Source organism: Homarus americanus, unplaced genomic scaffold (genome assembly GCF_018991925.1).
Source record: "Homarus americanus isolate GMGI-L3 unplaced genomic scaffold, GMGI_Hamer_2.0 scaffold28, whole genome shotgun sequence".
Taxonomy (NCBI): domain Eukaryota; kingdom Metazoa; phylum Arthropoda; class Malacostraca; order Decapoda; family Nephropidae; genus Homarus; species Homarus americanus.
The window spans coordinates 3,340,360-3,364,187 of NW_024742238.1; the positions used below are offsets into that span (position 1 = coordinate 3,340,360).

Genomic DNA, 23,828 nt, shown 5'->3' on the forward strand with positions numbered 1-23,828 from the left:
ATATATATATATATATATATATATATATATATATATATATATATATATATATATATATATATAATTTTTTTTTTTTTGTAAGGAAAAATATATGTTAGTATAGAGTTTATCCCCAGACAGGAGGCAGCATCAAGGACCACCAGAGATGTGGTGACGGCCAGTGAAGCAATGTGCAGAGAGAGAGAGAGAGAGAGAGAGAGAGAGAGAGAGAGCATTGGAAGAAAACTATTTCTTTAGCCTCTCAGGAACGGAAAAATCAAGGTATTATTGTCTTAAGACTGTGTACCACGCAGCTTCACTTGTCGCAACAAATAGTAGCCACACAGCGCCAAGTGTCAGCTGGATGATTCAACTGTTGGAACCCAGACTCGTGTCGACGGCCAGTGTACTGTAGCTGTGACTCCGTCGTGCACCAGAACACGACACGGCGTGACAACATACAACCGGGCCAGCATGACACACTCTAACCTGACACCTTAATTCTGTACATCATACGAGGAGCCATCAGTAGCAGTAGTCCTCACCAGTCCCAGAGATTACTGCCAGACGTAGCCTTAGTGAGGGACTGCTTCAGGAGTGGACTGAACACAACGGCTACTCCCTACACTCACGCTTGGGCCCAGAGTGAAGCCTTATGTCACCACCAGCAATCAGATGTGACGCACCTTAACTGGATCATCAGTGAGGGACTCCAGCCACTCCTTACTGGACACGATCTGATTCCCTGCCACTCCGTTGTTGGGGAAGTAACATTGGATCACCTGAAGAATACCCCTCTTGTTCATTTTACCTTGGAATTAACAACCTAACCTAACCCAGCCTGCTCCTAACCTAACTTACCCCAGGTAGCATTCGGGTGTTTAATCATCAGGTGAAATAAACTAGGTGTCTAATCTTCAGGTAATCCCTCAAATTCCAACATTATTTACAAGACACAACCACCATGACTGCGTGTTGAGAGGCGTCACCATACACAACATAGTACAGGTAGAGGCGTTAATTGTGTCCTGCAGGGTGAGGGTTGTCGTGTTGAGAGGCGTCACCATACACAACATAGTAGAGGTGTTGGTTGTGTCCTGCAGGGTGAGGGTCGTCGCCTTAGTCCGAGTCTCAACGCCGCCGTCAGTCAGGTGGCTTCTCCTTCCCTCACACGACGAACAGAACTCCATAAACCTGTGTTGCGCCTCCGCCTACCTGGCACAAAACTAACCTGAAGATTAACCCAGAGTTTATTTCTTATTACCTGGAGAATAACCACCCCAAGCTTATTTCACCTGGAGATTAATACCCCCAAGCTTATTTCACCTGAACATTAACCACCCCAAGCTTATTTCACCTGAAGTTTAACCACCCTAACCAATTTCACCTGAAGATTAACCACTCCAAGCTTATTTCACCTGGAGATTAACAACACTAACCTAACCTAGTTAGAGTGTTTAATCTTCAGGTTAATAAGCTGGGGGAGCTACTTTTCAGGTGATTCATTTGCTCCGCTCGACCAATCACCCAACCAATCCGCTTCCTCCCAGTGACGTCATATACATAAGCGAGTCAATCAGATGTGTTAATTCTGACCTCACGTTACCTTCAAGCCAATCAGCTTCACCTCCTCACCGTTACGTCACAAGTAGCTGAATCAATAGGCATCTTTCATCTGAAATCACATCGACAGTAATCACACCAGCTGCCTTATTCTAACGTCATAGATTGCAGACTGTAGTAACATGTTAATATTTGTATTCTTAGTGGCATCAATGTGTCATACGTTGACGTCATATACGGAGTAGACCAATCAAATATTTTCGTCGACGTTATATACGGAGTAGACCAATCAAATGTCCCCGTAGGCGTCATATATGGAGTAGACCAATCAAATTTCTTCGTCGACGTCATATACGGAGTAGACCAATCGAATGTCTCTGTCGGAGTTATAAACGGAGTAGACCAATCGAATGTTTCCGTCTACGTCATATACGGAGCAGACCAATCAAGGTGTCTCCGTGGACGTCATCTCGACTAGCGGCGACCAATCGTGGCTACGGATGATGTGACGTGTAGTAGCCACGCGGATCAATAGTCATGACACCGCGTGACATCACAACAGATGTCTTGGTGAGCGCCACAAGTCCACTCAGGAAGTGTACACAGTTTCCCTCCTTCACCTCACTGTTTGTTTCTTTGTCGCCATAAATCAAGGTTGTTTTTTGTTTTTGTTGTTTTAATCGTTCGTGTTTTGTTTCTTCACTTTATTGTGTGTATGGGTAAAATGTATGTATGAATCCGCGTATTTATTCGTGAATTCTTGTTGTTGTTAATAGTAATAATACGCAAACATACTGACAACGGGAGCTTGACCTCACACCTCGTTATCTAACCTAACCAAACTGACCACAACACATCCTTCCCCCTCCATATCCTCCCCCTTCTCCCCCTATCCACATCCTCCTACCCCCTACATCCACCACCTCCCTATCCCCCCCCCTCCCTTTATTTTGTTCACGGCTGCCAACTCTTCCGTCATACCATAGATAGAAGACTCCTGTGTGTTGGGTGCCCTCGAGAACATCATTTGTGTTGGTACTACTGACACTTCCTTCAGGTGGTCGTCTCTCTGGGCTGAGTTGTCGTTTTGAGATCATATTTATTTCTGTTCAAATTCGTTTATGTAGAAAGAACACGAGTGGGATATTTGTGTTTGCATATTAATAAACATAAAGGGAATCACCTAAATTCTAACCTAACAACCCAACCCATCTAGGCGACGTTGGGGTACCTAAACATCAGGTGAAATAAGCTAGGGTGGGGCTAATTTTCAGGTGAACCGTAAATGATAATCCGTGTTTGGAATGTTTTTAAGTTGGTCTAATACGCAGACTGTTGTAAGGTCATGCGCGGGTTTGTCATCCGATGCATCCATGACCAGCCAACACTGAGAGCAAATAAATGTACACTTGGTTTGCGATTTACACTTACTATATATATGTCAAAGAGAGAGAGAGAGAGAGAGAGAGAGAGAGAGAGATCGGACGATAAGAGGGAAAGTCATAATTAGAGAAAGTAAAGGTGAAAGTTAACGAACAATATATAGAGCTGCTGTAATTAACATGTACCCTCCCCTCAGACACACACCCGAGGAGGGTAAGGATATGTAACTGAGGAAGAAGTCACCTGACCGGGGGCGAGAAACTCCCCTCCCCACTCTCTCTCTCTCCCCTCCCCTCCCCACTCTCTCCCCCTACCCTATTTCTCTCCTCCCCACCCAACCCTACTTCTCTTCTCCTCATCCCCTCTCTCTCTCCATCTTACATAAACATAATCTGTTCCGTATTATCTTTGTACCTGAAGGGCGGGGGAGGCTGGGGAAAGTGGCGGGGGGGCTGTGTTATTGTTGCTGCTCCTTGCTACCTGGGGGTGGATTAGGTTAGTGTTAGGGTGTTTAATCTTTACGTGACTCCTTAAACATATTTCGTTAATCTCACGTGACATCTTGATCTGTCGTGTGCTTGTCTATCAGTCTCTTGGGGGTTAAACATCATCTTCTCTCTCTCTCTCTTCCTCCATTCTTTCTCTCTCTCTCTCTCCTTCCTTCACACCTCTCTTTGTACTTTATCTCACTCTCCCTCCCCCACTTCTTTCCTTTCCTTCTCCTCCTCCCATTCTTTTCCTCCTCCTCCTCCTTCCTCCGAGAGCACGTGCTGGGGGTGGGGCCCTCTTTCAGTGACTTCAGGATGGACTGAGAAATGAGAGAGGAGGAGGAGGAGGAGGTACAGGAGGTAGGATGAGGAGGAGGAGGTACAGGAGGTAGGATGAGGAGGAGGAGGAGGTACAGGAGGAGGATGGAGGAGGAGGACAGGAGGTAGGAGGAGAAGGAAATAGGAGGAATTACATGAGGTAAGGAGAGTAGGTTCGTGTTAGCCTCTCTCTCCCAGGTGACGTAGCTGCTGCCTCATCATCAACAGGTGTGGGGTGTGGTGAGTGGACGTCTTACCTGTGATACACCTTACCTAACCTTACCTGGTGTCACGGCTCGGCTCATTTTACTTCGACAAGTGACGTCAGTGGTGTGTGTGTGTGTGTGTGTGTGGGCGCGCGTGCGTGTGTGTGTGCGTGTGTGTGTGTGATGGAGGGTAATAAATGTGAGGTCTTTATATAAACTATGAACCAAACTTCAATATCAATGTAGTTACACCTTCCTCTCCCTCCCTCCCTCACCCCTCCTCTCACCTCCCCCCTCTCCCCCCTCCCTCCTCTCCCCCTTTCTCAGGATGGTTTATACAATGGACGTCTCTTTAAACATTACACAAGAACACTGAGACAAGACTTACACCTGACACCTACTACTATTAAGTTACCTGCTGCTATTAAGTTACACCTGCTGCTATTAAGTTACATCTGCTGCTATTAAGTTACACCTGCTGTTGTTACACTGCTAAGTTACACCTGCTTATTAAGTTACACCTGCTAAGTTACACCTACTACTATTAAGTTACACCTGCTGCTATTAAGTTACACCTGCTGCTATTAAGTTACACCTGCTGCTATTAAGTTACACCTGCTGCTATTAAGTTACACCTGCTGTTATTAAGTTACACCTGCTGCTATTAAGTTACACCTGCTGTTATTAAGTTACACCTGCTGCTCATATAACGATTTAATAGAACAACTCGGCTTATTTTTACCTTAAGATTAACTAGCCAATAGCCATCGCTCTCAAAGGGTTTATACGTGGTTTTCTAAAGCTTAATCTATCGTTCTCAAAGGGTTAATCCATAGCTTTCAGGGGGGGTTAAACCATCGTCCTCAAAAGGCTTAAGCCATAGTTCTCATATGTATAAATTAATCTACGGGGAACTTATATTGGATCACCTGAAAATTAGGCACCCCAGCTTATTTCACCTGAGGATTGAACACCCTAGCGTTACCTGGGGGTTAGGTTAGGTTAGCAATAGAATATTTTAATCATCAAGTGAAGTAAGCTCGGGTGCCTAATCTAAAGGTGACCAGGTGTATGGCCCCAGGTGACCAGGTGTATGGGGTGACAGGTGTATGGCCCCAGGTGACCAGGTCAGGTGACCATGGCCCCAGGTGACGAGGTGTATGGCCCCAGGTGACCAGGTGTATGTAATGGCCCCAGGTGACCAGGTGTATGGCCCCAGGTTTACCAAAGGTGACCGGAGGTGAGGTGTATAACAGGTGACCCAGGTGTACCCAGGTGAGGTGTATGGCCCCAGGTGACCAGGTGTACCAGGTGTAGGTTGCCCCAGGTGACCAGGTGCGGCCCCAGGTGACCAGGTGTACCCCCCAGGTGACCGGCCCCAGGTGTGTATGGCCCCAGGTGACCAGGTGTATGGCCCCAGGTGACCAGGTGTATGGCCCCAGGTGACCAGGTGTATGGCCCCAGGTGACGAGGGGTGTGGCGGCCCAGGGACCAGGTGTATGGCCCCTGCACCAGGTATGGCCCCAGGTGACGAGGTGTGGCGGGCCCCAGGTGACCAGGTGGCGGCCCCAGGTGACCACAGGTGTGGCGGGCCCCAGGTGACGAGGTGTATGGGCTCCCCAGGTGACGAGGCAGTGTATGGGCCCCAGGTGACCAGGTGTATGGCCCCAGGTGACGAGGTGTATGGCCCCAGGTGACCAGGTGTATGGCCCCAGGTGACCAGGTGTATGGCCCCGGCAACAAGGGGTGAGGGTGACAGCGTACATGGTTGTTATCGTTGTTGCTATACAGTCACCTGCTGATAAGCCTTATCTACCTGCGCTATCTGAAAAACCTCTTCTCTTTGTGTCGAGTCATGTAAGTTACAGCTTGATACTGGAGAGTGATATATAGATAATGAAACCGTTTATTTAGCCAGAAGAACACAGGTATAGAGTCGATTAAAAAATTCTAATATTAGCATGACTGAGCCTATTGAAAGAGAGAGAGAGAGAGAGAGAAAGAGAGAGAGAGAGAGAGAGAGAGAGAGAGAGAGAGAGAGAGAGATTCACTAATGATATAAACAAGACGACCTCAACGCCATCTATGTTTTAGTGAGATAACTCGGCCTCCTTATCATCGACCAGCACCGGTTTGTTTATCATCACTTGTTTAAGAAAAGCAACGTTTGTTTACATAAGTCAGTTATTAGATAATTCCTCAGGACATATTATTTGTATTTAGGCTTTTGTTAACTAATGAATTTATAATTGTAGTTGTTTGAGACATCATATTTAACCCTATACAATCATTTCTGTTTCGTATTCCTGGCAAAGGGTTGTGAGTTGTGATGGGTTGTAGGGGTTAGGTTAGGGATGGAGGCAGAGGAGATGAAGAAATTATTAATAAACCTGAAAACAAATTGACCTGTATTCCTGCCAGGTGAGACAAGACGTGGGTCACACCTTCGTCGGGTCATTTTGGTCACGTCACTGTCCTTGTGTGTGTGTGTGTGTGTGTGTGTGTGTATCATCATAATCCTGACTACCCTGTTGTAAATATCATGTTGTTGACCTTTGATTGACCTTGTGCCACAGGTGAGAGAAGTGCCAGCAGCGGGGAGAGTGAGGGCGGGGGAGCTGACCCCCCTAAAGACGCGCCCCCCAACGGTCGAGTCTCCGGCACCCCCAGGGAAGAAGACTCCTCCGACACCGACATGGAGATAAAGAGCCTCGACCTCACAGGTGAGTCTTAATGAGGTGATTAATGAGTCCCACCTGAGTTAATGACAGGTGGTGAGTTAATGACAGGTGGTGAGTTAGTGACAGGTGGTGAGTTAATGACAGATGGAGAGTTAATGACAGATGGAGAGTTAATGACAGGTGGTGAGTTATTGACAGGTGGTGAGTTAATGACAGGTGATGAGTTAATGACAGGTGATGAGTTAATGACAGGTGTTGAGTTAATGACAGGTGGAGAGTTAGTGACAGGTGGTGAGTTAGTGACAGGTGATGAGTTAATGACAGGTGGTGAGTTATTGACAGGTGGTGAGTTAGTGACAGGTGTTGAGTTAATGACAGGTGTTGAGTTAATGACAGGTGGTGAGTTAATGACAGGTGTTGAGTTAATTACAGGTGATGAGTTAATGACAGGTGGTTAGGTTAAGTTAGGTTAGGTTACAATTTTGGTACTTAATTTTAAATTGAATTAAGCTGAGGGACTACTTTAATCTTCATATGATCCAAATAGATGAGCTGATTGTTAACAAATCTTTAATTTACTTGTTGTGACGTGTTGTGAAGTGTTGTGACGTATTGTGACGTGTTATGACTTGCTGTGGCGTGTTATGACGTGTTGTGATGTATTATGACATATTATGACGGTTACAGCGCGCGTGAGCCTTCGGGAGCGCGAGGGACCAGAGAGGGTGCGACCTATGTCCTGGGAGGGTGAACTCTCTGACCCAGACCTAAGCAAGCAGCCCGCCCAGGTGAGTGTTACCTTCCTCTCTCTCTACCTCTTAATTAAGGTGTATCTTCGCTTTATGTTTTCCAGAGGTCAGTCATCGTCTTAATCCTCAGGTAAGTGGAGAGCTTCGTCTGTGTTTATTACCTGTCGTTAGCGAACTCCAAGCGACCCTTTTTTTGTGAGTAAGTCTTACCCTTATGAGTTTAGGTGGTGGACAAATATAAGAAAATACGTCAAAATTTCGAGAAAACTTAAGAAAATATGTCTAAATTTCGACAGATTTAAGAAAATACGTTTACATTTCGACAAAGATAAGAAAATACGTCTAAATTTCAACAAAGGTAAGAAAATACGTCTAAATTTCGACAGATTTAAGAAAATATGTCTAAATTTCGTGTCTTTGGGGGATTTAATTACAGGTTTCATCAGGCGACATAATTATCTATGGAAGAAAATCTTGACTAATTAAGTAGCAACGGATCACCTGCAGACTAGTCCCCCCTAAGGCTACCTGCAGCTGGGTTAGGTTTAGTTAGCGTTGGGGAATTGATTAATGTTCAGGTGAAATAAGCTGGAGGGCTAATCTTCAGACAGAAATAAGCTGAAGGGACACATTTTCCAGGTGAAATAAGCTGGAGGGACTAATCTTCAGGTGAAATAAGCTGGAGGAGCTAATCTTCAGGTAGAAATAAGCTGGAGAGCTAATCTTCAGACGAAATAAGCTGTAGGGGACTAATCTTCAGGTGAAATAAGCTGGAGGGGGACTAATCTTCAGGTAATCCAATATCTATTATGAACCCCACCACAAGATACGGTTAATTAGCCCCTTAAGGTACTATAATCGAGGACAAGTCGATTAAGTCATTGTGTTGGTGATTATTTTTCTATGTTAGGAAACTTGATGATCCTTCAGTGAGACAGACACACACACACACACATGTACACAGATATACACACACACAGACGCACACAGAAATAGGCATACACACATATAGAGAAAAACACATACATACACACACAGAAACAGACACTCACAGAAACAGACACATACAAAGATAAAAACACACACACACACACACACACACACACACACACACACACACACACACACACACATGCACACACAAACAGGCACACACATAAAGAGATAAACACACACAAAGCGAGATATAAACACATACACTCATACAGAAACAGACACACACATACACACACACACACCCACACACACACACACACCTGAAGGCAGTGTAGCGTTAGCATTGAAGAAAGAATGAAACGTAGTCGCTCTCAAAGGCTCTTCTGGTATCAACTCTGTAAACTTCATCTCTTAGGAAACCGTAGCGACTATAAGAGCTGGTGGCTTCTGTCTCTCTGTCTGTCTGTCTGTCCTGTGAATGAATGCTTCCTTTCCTCATTCTTCTCTCACTCATACATTTTACTCATTCATTCATTTACTCATTCAGTTACTCATACATCAAACTAAGCTCCGTTACTCACCTGTTCACTTCGCTAAACCCACTAACTAATTCACTAACTCACTAACAAATTCACTCACTCACTCACTCACTCAGTCCGCGGTAACTCAGCTTATGACTCAACCCCGCAGCACCTCACGACTTCATGTTAGTTGAGTCTGGAATAACTCCATTTGGTCGGGTCGGGTCGGGTCAGGTTTGGTCTGGTCGGGTCGGGTCCAATCTGGTCCTGGATAAGTCACTCGGTGTGCGGCCCTAACTCGTATGTTGGGCAGTGACGTCACGCTGTCTGACAGATGGTGACAGCATCATGACGTCATAGTGGAGGGACGGGGTGCGTGACGTCATAGGGGAGGGACGGGGTGCGTGACGTCATAGGGGAGGGACGGGGTGAGTGACGTCAGAAAGAAGAGCTTTGTTAACACCTTGTTCACCTGCTTCATTTCCCCCTGTCAGCAACATCTGTTCACACCTGTACCTGCCCGGACCACTTAACACCTGTCACCTGCCCGGGCCACTTAACACCTGTCACCTGCCCGGGCCACTTAACACCTGTCACCTGCCCAGGTCACTTAACACCTGTCACCTGCCCGGGCCACTTAACACCTGTCACCTGCCCAGGCCACTTAACACCTGTCACCTGCCCGGACCACTTAACACCTGTCACCTGCCCGGGCCACTTAACACCTGTCACCTACATGTGTACTGTATATAAATGCTCATAGGCTACAGCTTATGAGGTCAGAGCATTAACTATTTGTGTGTGTGTGTGTGGCTTTGGTCCGTGATGTGTACGAGCCGTAGACTTTTAAATCTATCTTCACTATTTCCCATTTTAAGGAAGAAATAGTTTTGTTAGTTAATAATAATAATAATTTGTGTCACTTAGCACTGTAGTTGTATGGGGAGCTTCATTAAGTGAGGGGGGGGTTAAAAAGGATTGTCACGTATGTTTGTTTGTAAATACTCACCACATAGGCCTTGCTTTCACCTGTTCAACCTAACGCTAACCTAACCTGACGCTAATCTAACGCTAACCTAACCTAACGCTAATTTAACGCTAACCTAACCTAACGCACTTTAACGCTAACCTAACCCTCAAATAGTGTTAGTTAGGGTTGGTTAATCTTCAGGTGATTCCAAAATTTATTCTTTAGTTAGTGTTCTTTGGGGTGAGTAAATTGGTTAAGGAGTGAGGACGTTGGCTGGGCGATGGTGGTGGTGGTGGTGGTGGTGGTGATGGTGTGGTGGTGGTGTGGTGGTGGTGGTAATGGTGGTGGTGGTGATGGTGGTGGTGGTGGTGGTGGTGGTGGTGGTGGTGGTGATGATGGTGATGGTGGTGATGGTGGTGGTGGTGGTGGTGGTGGTGGTGGTGGTGTGGATGGTGGTGGTGGTGGTGGTGGTGGTGGTGGTGGTGGTGGTGATGGTGGTGGTGGTGATGGTGGTGGTGGTGTGGTGGTGGTGGTGGTGGTGGTGGTGGTGGTGGTGGTGGTGGTGGTGGTGGTGATGGTGATGGTGGTGGTGGTGGTGGTGGTGGTGGTGTGGTGGTGGTGGTGGTGGTGGTGATGGTGGTGTAAGAGATAATAGATGATGGTGGTGGTGGTGGTGGTGTAAGAGATAACAGATTGTGGTGATTGTGATGGTGAGATGGTGGTGGTGGTGTAAGAGATAACAGATGGTGATTGTGATGGTGATTGTGGTGGTGGTGTAAGAGATACCAGATGGTGATTGTGATGGTGATTGTGGTGGTGGTGGTGTAAGAGATAACAGATGGTGATTGTGATGGTGATTGTGGTGGTGGTGGTGTAAGAGATAACAGATGGTGATTGTGATGGATTGTGGTGGTGGTGTAAGAGATACAGATGGTGATGGTGATTGTGATTGTGGTGGTGGTGGTGGTGTAAGAGATAACAGATGGTGATTGTGGTGGTGGTGTAAGAGATAACAGATGGTGATTGTGATGGTGATTGTGGTGGTGGTGTAAGAGATAACAGATGGTGATTGTGATGGTGATTGTGGTGGTGGTGTAAGAGATAACAGATGGTGATGGTGGTGGTGATTGTGGTGGTGGTGTAAGAGATAACAGATGGTGATTGTGATGGTGATTGTGGTGGTGGTGGTGTAAGAGATAACAGTTTACAGGGAAATAACACAGAGTTAGCCACGTCATCGCCCAAACCTGTCAGTGTGCTCGACCCATGGAATACCTCAACCCCTGTGTGTGTGTGTGTGTGTGTGTGTCTGTGTGTGTGTCTGTGTGATGGTGATTTACACGAGATTTACCTCCAATAGTAAAAATAAACAAACAAAATCACATGAATATCAAGTATTTACACAATCAAACGACAGACAGACAGACAGACAGACAGACAGGCAAAACAAAGTCTATTTCATTCATATTGTGTGTATATAAACAATAACAGCTGTTTAGTAATTACGGGTTATGTTTTGATAGCCACGATAAGGGACTAGTTTACGTACGATACCAAGCTGCAATTATCTCTGCTGCAGGGAGGAGTGCTGTACAAGGCTTGGTAATCAAATCTTTAATGTAAACGGCACACACACACACACACACACACATCAACAAGCTCTCTACACACTGGTTCAATGTTTAATATACACTTAGGAGAGTTTGTGACCACTGTAAGCGGTCAAGAGGGGGGTATATCAACACAATACATCCAAATGTTTACTACGATTATATCATCCAGCTTCTGAGAATGTCCTGCCGGCGGAAGTATATTGTAGAACATCAACATACACACTCACACATACTCACACTCCGATTCTGATTGTTGACATCATCCTGGTGACATCATGAGTGACGTCACCCCTCACCCAACAGGTCCACATCGACGAGTCAAAATAAAAACTAAATTATCCCGCTGTTGTTTTTTGTCACGTAACACACTGACGGTTTCAGTTGTTACGTTATCTTATTGTATACCGGTAACCTTTACTTGAGGATATAAATAAAGTGTCTTGGGTGTGTTATCGACTTATCGAGTGTATTTTTATCGTGTGATGTGAGAGGGTTATCGTACCACCGTTTATAAGGAGAGTTTTATGTAACTGTTGTGGGGGGTGAAGGAGAGAGAGAGAGAGAGATCGTACGTGTAATGCTTGATATTAACGTACTCTTGTCGTGCTGTAGGAGAGAAGTATCGTATGTTTTTTTTATTTTTTATTCATTGTTTATCTTTCATTTTTTTTTTTTTTTTGTGTGTTTGTACAGTGTGTTTGTTATTTGTTTGGTTATTATTCCATCCATCCATCCAACCAACCAACTAACCATCCATTCACCCATTCATTTCACTTATAATCTCTGTTTGTTGTGTTAAATATATGACCTCATCGACCACCACCTTGTAACTATACTTAACGTGGTGTTTAGGTTTCGACTCGTGTTTGTTTGGGTTGTAATAAATCAATGTTTTGATTGGTCGGTGTTGAGGGCAGAAGAGGTCGACTGTTTATCCTTATCTTCAGTGTGACAGGTGCTACTCATGTCGGTGTGTGTGTGTGTGTGTGTGTGTGTGTCATTAACTACCAATATACACACAATATAAACGTCTACATACTCATATTAACATACACATCAACATCCACACAACTCCAACATTCACACAACACCAACATCCACACAACATCAACATCCACACAACACCAACATCCACACAACACCAACATCCACACAACACCAACATCCACACAACACCAACATCCACACAACACCAACATCCACACACAACACCAACATCCACACAACACCAACATCCACACAACACCAACATCCACACAACACCAACATCCACACAACACCAACATCCACACAACATGAACATACAAGAGTCCCTCCAAACAGCCTGGTGGAGCCCCAACTTTTAACCCCCTTAAGTGACACGTCAATTTCAACAAACGGCGAAAAGTGATTAATTCCACTTTACACAACTAGACAAGAGGATGTAAAGGTCAGGCGCCAGAGAGCTCTTCAACATATCTTCTTCTGGTGTGGATACCACTTCCGTTGCTAAGCTACGTTTGTTTCCCTTTACCCCCGTCACCCTCTTCACCCCCCCACCTTCATCTCTCCCCCCCCTCCCCAGCCATTCTTAGCCACCCACGCCAACCTACGCTTCCGGCTAGGAGTTTCTTAGCCTGTTTATGGGCGCGACAGGAAACGGTGAGCCAGTCCCAAAGGTGCAGTTGTTATCATGTTTAGAATGTCGTGTTTTTTTTTTTTGTGGTCGTATGGTTCTTCGGGGAGGACCCGTAAGGTCTTTTGTTGGGATGAATGTTGCCGCTGAGATATTGTTACTGTTGTCATGTGAGGGAGATATCGTACGTTTCACACTGTTGTTGACGTACTGTCGTGACGTGTGTGCCTTCTCTCTCTCTCTAACCTGTCATGAGGTAGATACTGTCATGAGGTAGATACTGTCATGAGGTAGATACTGTCAAGAAGTAGGTACTGTCAAGAGGTAGGTACTGTTATGAGGTAGATACTGTCAAGAGGTAGATACTGTCAAGAAGTAGATACTGTCAAGAGGTAGATACTGTCAAGAGGTAGATACTGTCAAGAGGTAGATACTGTCATGAGGTAGATACTGTCAAGAGGTAGATATCAGAGGTAGATACTGTCAAGAGGTGATACTGTCAAGAGGTAGATACTGTCAAGAGGTAGATACTGTCAAGAGGTAGATACTGTCAAGAGGTAGATACTGTCAAGAAGTAGGTACTGTCAAGAGGTAGATACTAAGAGGTAGATACTGTCAAGAGGTAGATACTGTCATGAGGTAGATACTGTCATGAGGTAGATACTGTCATGAGGTAGATACTGTCAAGAGGTAGATACTGTCATGAGGTAGATACTGTCATGAGGTAGATACTGTCACGAGGTAGATACTGTCATGAGGTAGATACTGTCATGAGGTAAGATACTGTCATGAGGGGTAGATACTGTCATGAGGTAGATACTGTCATGAGGTAGATACTGTCATGAGGTAGATACTGTCATGAGGTAGATACTGTCAGAGGTGAGATACTGTCATGAGGTAGATACTGTCAAGAGGTAGATACTGTCATGAGGCAGATACTGTCAAGAGGTAGATATCTGTCATGAGGTAGATACTGTCATGAGGTAGATAATTACCGCGAGGTAGATGCTGTCATGAGGTAGATACTGTCATGAGGTAGATACTGTCAAGAGGTAGATACTGTCAAGAGGTAGATACTGTCATGAGGTAGATACTGTCAAGAGGTAGATACTGTCAAGAGGTAGATACTGTCAAGAGGTAGATACTGTCATGAGGTAGATACTGTCATGAGGTAGATACTGTCATGAGGTAGATACTGTCATGAGGTAGATACTGTCAAGAGGTAGATACTGTCAAGAGGTAGATACTGTCAAGAGGTAGATACTGTCATGAGGCAGGTACTGTCATGAGGTAGATACTGTCATGAGGTAGGTACTGTAAAGGTAAGTGTGGTAGCGTTGGTACAGGTGTGGTAAGTGTGGTAGTGTTGGTACAGGTGTGGTAAGTGTGGTAGCGTTGGTACAGGTGTGGTAAGTGTGGTAGTGTTGGTACAGGTGTGGTAAGTGTGGTAGTGTTGGTACACGTGTGGTAAGTGTGGTAGTGTTCGTACAGGTGTGGTAAGTATGGCTGAAAATTCCCTTAGATTTTATGTGTGTGTGTGTGTGTGTGTGTCGCAGTCAAAATATTAAAGCATATTAGAAATAAATTCAACAATAACCTAACCTAACCAAACCTAAAGTATCAAACCTAGTCAAACCTGACCTAAGCTGACCTAACCTGACCTAAGCTGTAGATTTACTGTTGTCCAAAATGTATTTCATTCAAGATTGTTAATGAAAATAAGACGTTGATTATGAGGTGTGTGAAATGTGAGGAAGGGGGAGGGGCCAGTGGAGGTGGGAGGAGGTCAGATGGGTGTGGAAGGAGGGAGGAGGTCAGATGGGAGTAGGAGGAGGTGGCGGGGTCAGGTGGGGGCTTCAGATGGAGAAGGTGGAGGGGGGCAGAAGAGGGGAGGGGACAGGGAGGGGGAGGAAAGCGCCCTCTACGTGACCTTGAAATAATTATCAGATGGTTGGAGGTTCACTTTGTAACGGAACCATCCCAGTGATAACCATCTCCCGCCCTCGTTAAGTGTCACCCGTGTTGCCAGAGTGGCGATACACCTCTCTTTGTGTTGCCAGAGTGGCGATACACCTCTCTTTGTGTTGCCAGAGTGGCGATACACCTCTCTTTGTGTTGCCAGAGTGGCGATACACCTCTCTTTGTGTTGCCAGAGTGGCGATAAACCTCTCTGTGTTGCCAGAGTGGCGATACACTCTCTGTGTTGCCAGAGTGGCGATACACCTCTTTGTGTTGCCAGAGTGGCGATACACTCTCTTTGTGTTCCCAGAGTGGCGATACACCTCTTTGTGTTGCCAGAGTGGCGATAAACCTCTCTGTGTTGCCAGAGTGGCGATACACCTCTTGTTGCCAGGTGGCGATACACCTCTCTTTGTGTTGCCAGAGTGGCGTCTGTGTTGCCAGAGTGGCGATACACCTCTCTTTGTGTTGCCAGAGTGGCGCACCTCTCTTTGTGTTGCCAGAGTGGCGATACACCTCTCTTTGTGTTGCCAGAGTGGCGATACACCCCTTGTGTTGCCAGAGTGGCGATACACTCTCTTTGTGTTGCCAGAGTGGCGATACACCTCTCTTGTGTTGCCAGAGTGGCGATACACTCTCTTTGTTGCCAGAGTGGCGATACACCTCTCTGTGTTGCCAGAGTGGCGATGCACCTCTCTTTGTGTTGCCAGAGTGGCGATACACTCTCTTTGTGTTGCCAGAGTGGCGATACACCTCTCTGTGTTGCCAGAGTGGCGATACACCCTCTTTGTGTTGCCGTGTGTTGCCAGAGTGGCGATACACCTCTCTGTGTTGCCAGTTGCCAGGTGGCGATACACCTCTCTGAGTGTGTTACCACAATAAAGACACACTGGCCGGGTTGTGTTATTACTGGTATAGGTTATTGCTGCACACCCCCCTGCTCCCCTCACCTCTCCCTGCTCACCTCCCTGCTCCCCCTCACCTCTCCCTGCTCCCCTTGCTCCCCTGCTCCCCCTCACCTCTCCCCTCTCCTGCTCCCTCTGACCCCTTCCCTCTCCTCCCCTCCCTGCCCCTGACCCTCCCTTGCCCTGACCCTCCCCTCCCCCTGACCTGCCCCCTGCCCCCTGACCCTCCCTTGCCTCCTGACCCTCATTTTCCTCCCTGGATCTCCCCACTCATAACTCCCTCCCTGTCTCTCCCTGATCCCTAGACCCTCACCCCCTCCCCCTCCTGAAACCTCCATCTATTCCATCATTCGTACGTTCTTAAAACCACGTGACAATGAAACATGACACAGACAGATAGACAGACAGATAGACATAGACAGATACAGACAGACACAGACAGACACAGACAGACACAGACAGACAGACAGAGAGGTAGAGCAGTTGAAAAGAAACAGAGGAGGACCCAGCAAACAGTACAGACGAGGCCTCCGTTTATTAGAGGTTGAGACAGCAGGTGTTGTCCTTGACTAGAGGTACCTCGGTGGGTGTGTACACTGTCTTACCTCACCTGCCCACCTGTCCACCACCACCACCACCACCACCACCACCACCTACCTCACCTAACCTGCCCAGTGCCCACCACCACCACCACCGCCGCTAGCCACCATCACCTCTCTACCATCACTACCACCTACCTCTCCTCATAGTACCTCATCCCACACCTCACCTCTCCTAACCTCACTTAACCAGCTCACCATCACCACCACCTCACTGCTGCCAATCCACCATCACCACACCTCAGCTTCACCTTGCTTATTACTGGAGTCCTTTTATGAGTTTTCCTGCTACGACACACACACACACACACACACACACACACACATCCATAACCATCACCATTATCTTCAATTCCTTCGTCAAATCCTACGGTTATCATCTCCTACATCCTTCGTCGTCGTGTTAAAATCCTTGGACTTCCCGTGTCTCCGCTCCCACACACTGTTTACATAACCTTCACTACTCCCATAGTCTTACCTTAATGCTTCTCCTCTTGTCTGTTGTTGTTGGTGTTGTTGTTGTTCTTGTTCTTCTTGTTCGTGTTGTTCTTGTTCTTGTTCTTCTCCTTCTTGTTCTTGTTCTTCTTGTTCTTGTTCATCTCCTCTTCCTCTTCTCCAACAGTTAAAACATTTCCCCATCTCCAAAACCTTCTCCTCTCCCTCTCCAACACCACTACCATCTCCACCATTTCCCCCCCCCCAACATACACAAACATAATCTCCCACTGTCTAGTATACTCACCTTAACACCGTATATACTCGTTATACTTCAAGTGAAACAACAAGTATACAAACATACCCTAATTCGTATACCTACAGTACATCTTTTTTTATCTGCGGTGTATATCCGTGTATGGCGGCGTGAAGATATGCTTGTTATACTGAGGTTGTATGGGGGTGAGGTGGTGTATGCGTGTTGGGAAGTGTATAGTATAGTGTACCCTGAGGGAGGAGCATGTCAACATGATATGGGTGTATAGGTGTGTCTTATACCGAGTGTGTGTGTGTGTGTGTGTGTGTGTGTGTGTGTGTGTGTGTGTGTGTCATGATATGTGTGTGTTATAGGTACATGAGTATATATATACACACACACAGTTCATCTTGTGAGGTTGGCTAAGCTGTCCTTAACACAGTGGTTCTTATTAAGAAAGAATTAGTAATGGTTTTTACGCGGTGTGTGTGTGTGTGTGTGTGTGTGTGTGTGTGTGTGTGTGTGTGTGTGTGTGTGAGAGAGAGAGAGAGAGAGAGAGAGAATAGTTTTGCTGCTGTGTGTGTGTGTGTGTGTGTGTTTGTATAAAGACAGAAGTATGTTTATGACAAATGAGGGCATATGTGTGTCTTTGAGGGCGGAGAACGCGTGTGTGTGTGTGTGTGAGGGTGTGTCACTATGCAGCAGACACGTAAAGGTCAACTAAGAGGTCTCACGTGCGGTTGGACAGAGTGGTGGTGTGTGGTAAGCTGACGACAGTACCGGGAAGAGTGTAACGCGAGGACTGGTGGTGATGGTGTTTGGCCCCACGCTGTCTGTGTTGCTCTCTCTCTCTCTCTCTCTCTCTCTCTCTCTCTCCTCTCTCTCTCTCTCTCTCTCTCTCACCCTTCTCTAGTCTCTCCTCCTTCCACACCACCTTCCTCTCCTCCCTCCTTCACACCATCTTCCCTCACTCTCCCTCCTTCCCTCACCCCCTCCCTCACACGCCCTGTCTCCCTCACACGCCCTCTCCCTCCCTCACCAGGACTCCAGTGAGTGCTAATGAAGATAACGGGACTATAATTGGCGAAGAGATAATTAATATACAGTAAACATTCAATAACGAGACATGCAGAGAGTAACGAAATGTTAACGTAAAGTGAATGATAATAGCGAGGAAAGATAGTAGCGTTAGCGAGATGTTAACGAGATAGCGATAACATAGAGACTTAGAGGGTACTGAGCGAGTGGAGGACATGCCAGGTTCTGTCAGCAAGACTACCAATAAACAGCAATGAAAAATTAATTACTCCTCCTCTCCCCTCCCTCTCACCCTCCCTCTCACCTCCCCTCCCTCCTCTTTCCCTCCCTCTCCCTCCCTCCCTCCCTCTCACCTCCGCACCAGTCACTTGATCTTCTGGCCATCTGCTTGTACCCCCTCTCTCTCTCTCTCTCTCTCTCTCTGATGGTGGTGGAGAAGATTTGGTGTGGTTGTAGTTGCAGTGTGGTGGTGGAGGATGTGTGGTGTGTGGTGGAGGTGTTGTGGTGGTGGAGGATGTGGTAGTTGTGTATTGGAGGTGTGGGGTAGTGTGGTGGTGGAGGTTGTTAGTAGTGTGTGGTGGAGGTGTTGTGGTAGTGTGGTGGTGGAGGTTGTGGGTGGAGGTGTTGTGGTAGTGTGGTGGTGGAGGATGTGTAGTTGTGTGGTGGAGGGTGTTGTGGTAGTGTGGTGGTGGAGGATGTGGTAGTTGTGTGGTGGGGAGGTGTTGGTAGTAAGGCTGGTAGTTGTGGTAGGTTAATAAAGCTCGTAGTAGCGATGAGTGTATACAGAATGTTTATATGTTTGTGTTGTTGTGAGTGTGTGGTGGTTGTGTGGGGGTGTGGTGGTTGTGGTAGAGGTGTGGTGGTTGTGGTAGGGTGTTTGTGGTAGGGTATGGTGGTTGTGGTAGAGGGTGTGTGTGTGGTGTGTGAGAGGGTGTGGTGGTTGTGGTAGAGGGTGGTTGTGGTAGGGTGTGGTGGTTGGTAGGTGGGGTGTGTGGTTGTGGTGGGGTGTGTGGTTGTGGTGGGGGTTGTTGGTGGTTGTGGGGGTGTGGTTGTGGTGGGGGTGTGGTGGTTGTGTGTAGGGGGTGTGGTGGTTGTGGTAGAGGGTGTGTGGTTGTGGTAGAGGGTGTGGTGGTTGTGTGGGGGTGTGGTGGTTGTGGTAGGGGGTGTGTGGTTGTGGTAGAGGGTGTGTGTGGTTGTGGTAGGGTGTGGTGGTTGTGGTAGAGGTGTGGTGGTTGTGGTAGAGGGTGTGGTGGTTGTGGTAGGGGTGTGGTGGTTGTGGTAGAGGGTGTGGTGTGGTTGTGGTAGAGGTGTGGTTTGGTAGAGGGGTGTGGTGGTTGTGGTAGGGGGTGTGTGGTTGTGGTGGTCTGCGGCGGTCGTCTTCACCCCCCTCCACCGTCCAAAGTGTGTGTGTGTGTGTGTGTGTATGTATGTGTCTGTGTGTGTGTCTAATCATCTAAAAACGTCCACTTCTTGTTGGCATCATAAGACAGTCACGTGTGTTGAAAAATTGTATTCCATGATGGTATACTTGGTTGGGCACTTCCTAACACCCTCTGGTATGGTGGTGTTGTTAAAGGGGTTGTAGGTTATGTAGTGGGGAAGGGTTGTGGGGAGAAGGTGTGTGGGGATGAATGGTGGTGGGGTTGTGGGTATAGGGTGGAGGGGGGTATAGGCTTCCCCCCGACACAGTGGCCATCAGCGTGGTAGCGGGGTCAGGTTGGAGCCAAGCTGTCTGGTGGTGCTGCTGCCTCCTTCTCCTCATCATCCTCCTCCTTCTACTGTCCTCCTCCTTCTCCTGTTTCCTCCTCCTCCTCCTTCTCCTGTCTCCTGCCTCCTCCTCCTGTCTCCTCCTCTTGTCTCTCCTCGTCTCCTCCCCTCCTCCTGTCTCTCCCTCTCCCTCCCTGTCTCCCTTTTCCTCCTGTCTCCTCCCCTCCTGTCTCCTCTTCCTGCTTACACACACACACACACACACACACACACACACACACACACACACACACACACACACACACACACACACACACACACACACACACACACACACACACACACACACACACACACACACACCACACACACACACACACACACACACACACACACACACACACACTTAGTATCAGTATACAACCTGTATGATGATTCATAATATATAGAACAGTTTATTGTTATTTATTTATTTTATGGAGAAGTTGTTTGTTAAGGTAGAGTCATGTGTGTGTGTGTGTGTGTGTGTGTGTGTGTGTGTGTGTGTGTGTGTGTGTTTATCAGGCGTCTTCAAGAAATATGCTGCACTTATAGGTTTTACTCAGGCTATACAGTATTGGCAGGACATGAAGAATAGGAACCCCCTGATGATTGAACACCTCTATACTCTCCTGACCTAACCCCCACCCTCCCACAGGTGGTGTTGGGGTGTTTAATCATCAGGTGAAATAATCTGTGGATGATTAATCTTCAGGTGAGGGAGAGTGCGAAGGAGGGTGGGGAGAGTGTGGGAGAGTATGTAAAGTGAGAGAGGGAAGGGTGTGGTTGGGGAGTGGGAAGGGTGTGGTTGGGGGAGTGGGAAGGGTGTGGTAGGGGAGGGAAGGAGGTGTGGTTGGAGATTGAGGGAGAGTCTGGAGGGAGAGGGAGGGAAGGAGGGTGTCAAGATGATGCAGCAGATAATTCTCACCGACCTCCACTATTAAGAGTGCGTGTTGGGTACACCAGCCTGGCGTGTTGTTGCTACCCTCCTCCTCCTCCTCATTGGTCTTCTCCTCTTCCTCCTGAACATCACATCCTCCTCCCTCCTCATCTTCCCTTTCCTCCTCGCCTTAGTCGTTATGATCACTGTTGTTGTTATTGTTGTTGTTACTGTTGTTGTTGTTGTTGTTACTGTTGTTGTTGTTGTTACTGTTGTTGTTATTTACTGTTTTTTGTTGTTGTTACTGTTGTTGTTGTTGTTACTGTTATTACTGTTGTTGTTGTTACTGTTATTACTGTTGTTGTTACTGTTGTTGTTGTTACTGTTGTTGTTACTGTTGTTACTGTTGTTGTTGTTGTTACTGTTGTTGTTTGTTGTTACTGTTGTTGTTGTTGTCATGTTTATTTACTGTTGTTGTTGTTACTGTGTTGTTCTGTTATTTGTTTATACTGTTGTTACTGTTGTTACTGTTGTTTTTGTTACTGTTGTTGTTGTTGTTACTGTTGTTACTAATGTTGTTGTTGTTACTGTTTATTTGTTGTTGTTACTGTTGTTGTTGTTGTTACTGTTGTTACTGTTGTTGTTACTGTTGTTGTTACTGTTGTTGTTGTTACTGTTGTTGTTGTTGTTACTGTTATTACTGTTGTTGTTGTTGTTACTTGTTGTTGTTGTTACTGTTGTTGTTGTTACTGTTGTTGTTGTTACTGTTGTTATTTATTTACTGTTATTACTATTAGTTGTTGTTACTGTTATTTGTTACTGTTGTTACTATTTGTTGTTGTTGTTACTGTTGTTATTTACTGTTGTTGTTGTTACTGTTGTTGTTACTGTTATTACTGTTGTTATTTGTTGTTGTTACTGTTGTTATTGCTGTTGTTATTTGTTACTGTTATTACTGTTGTTGTTGTTGTTACTGTTATTACTGTTATTTGTTGTTGTTACTGTTATTACTGTTGTTGTTGTTGTTACTGTTGTTGTTGTTTTTGTTTTTGTTGATATATGTCATTCTCGTAAAACTACGCCACTTGTAACGAAGACACGCCCCCTAATCGTCTGAACACGCCCCCTCTCAGGAAAAGATGCCCTTAATACCGAAAACTCTCCCTAAACAGCGAAACATTCCCCCCTTTTATAACGAAAAACACAAAAAATATGTCCATTTATAACGAAAACATGCCCCTTATAACGAATATATGCCCCTTATAACGAATATATGCCCCCTATACGAATATATGCCCCTACAACAAATATATGCCTCCTCATAGCAAATTATCTCGGCATTCTTGTCTATTTTGGTGTATGGGAAGAGAGAGAGAGAGAGAGCTGTGTTGTAATGGGGACGATACACAGCCTCGTAGCCTAAAGGTGGTGGGGTTGGGTAGGTTGGGGAGGTGCAGGAGGGGTTGTTGGGAAGGGGCTAGGTGGAGGTGGAGGTGGGGGATGGGGATAGAGGGAAGGAGAGCGTCGGTTTGCAGAGGTGAATGGTGAATTAGAGGCTAGTCATTTTTCTCCTTGTTCTGAGCTGAGTTAAGATTTTGAATTTAGATAAGTTTAGCCTCAGGTGAAGTCAGGTGAGATGTGGGGCAGCGGTGATTGTGTGTGTGTGTGTGTGTGTGTGTGTGTGTGTGTGTGTGTGTGTGTGTGTGTGTGTGTGTGTGTGTGTGTGTGTGTGTGGGCGGGCAGCAGGACCACCTGGGCAGCCTTGAGGCCCAGCGTGTCTCACTTTACCACACCATCTGGCAGTCTGATACACCAGGTACCTCCCTCCTCCCGCCCGTGTACCTCCCTCCTCCCCGCCCGTGTGCCTCCTCCTCCCCCGCCCGGTGTACTTCCCTCCTTGCCCCGTGTACTCCCCACCCCCCCTCTCACCTGTGTACCTCTCTCCTCCGCCCCGTGTCCTCCCCTCCTCCGCCCCGTGTACCTCCCTCCCTTGCCCGTGTACCCCCCCTCCGCTCCGTGTACCTCCTCCTCCCTGCCCACCTCCTCCCTCCCCGCCCCGTGCACCCTCCCTCCTCCCCTCGCTCTGTGTACCTCCTGCGCCCCGTGTATTTTCCCTTTTTGTATACGGTTATTTCTCTGTATATCAGGGCGGATCCAGGATTTTATGGGGGTCGGTATTTGGGTGAACGGAAATAGTCAGAGGAAAAAGTCAACACAAACACACATACACACACACACACACACACACACACACACACACACACATACACACACACACACATACCGACGTGTGTGTGTGTGTGTGTCACGGTGATGGATGGTCACTGTTATTAGGAGTAATAGGACCAGTGACATCCATCCCCCCCCTATTCGTATGTAGGGGGTATAAGGGGGAGGGGTAGCAGGGAGGTGGAAAGAGTCAGTAACCCCTTGGAAGATGTACTCACTCTTTCTCCCTCTCTCCCCCTCCCCCTCCCTCTCCCTCTCCTTTACACCTAAAATTGATCTGGATATAAATATTCTCTCTCTCTCTCTCTCGTTTGTACTCTTGATATTTTTTTCTCCTCATTCTTTCATGGGACAGATCCATCATCCAATCAAATGCCCGATTACATACAAACTCGTTATGATTGGTCGTCACGCTCGCCGCTGCCTTATAAGAGCCAGTGACGAGAATAACAAGAATCGAGGAATCAGAAGAGAATACGTAATGAATGTGACCTAAAGAGAGACAGTCATAAACGGTGTGAGGCGAAGGTCATGATAAATGGTGTAATAATAAATAATAATAATAATAATAATAATAATAATAAATATAACAATAATAATAATAATAATAATAATAATAATAATGAAATAAAAAGCTCCATCTATAATCAAGTCTAAATCCCAAACTAATAATACTTGTTTAAAGAACCTTATTAAGTAATACATTTTAACATCAATATGACCTCAAGTGTGAGAGTTACTCCTCGAACGTTCTCAAGT

General features: G+C 46.4%; 1 protein-coding gene across 1 annotated transcript in view; it reads left to right on the forward strand.

The window, feature by feature from the left end:
* LOC121876553 (nuclear hormone receptor FTZ-F1 beta-like) overlaps positions 1 to 23,828 on the forward strand; it is a 166,538-nt gene that overhangs the window by 40,493 nt on the left and 102,217 nt on the right. The window contains exons 3-4 of the mRNA XM_042381752.1: positions 6,514 to 6,660; positions 7,306 to 7,406. Coding sequence (XP_042237686.1) covers positions 6,514 to 6,660; positions 7,306 to 7,406 — 248 coding nt within the window. The remainder of the gene's footprint in view (positions 1 to 6,513; positions 6,661 to 7,305; positions 7,407 to 23,828) is intronic.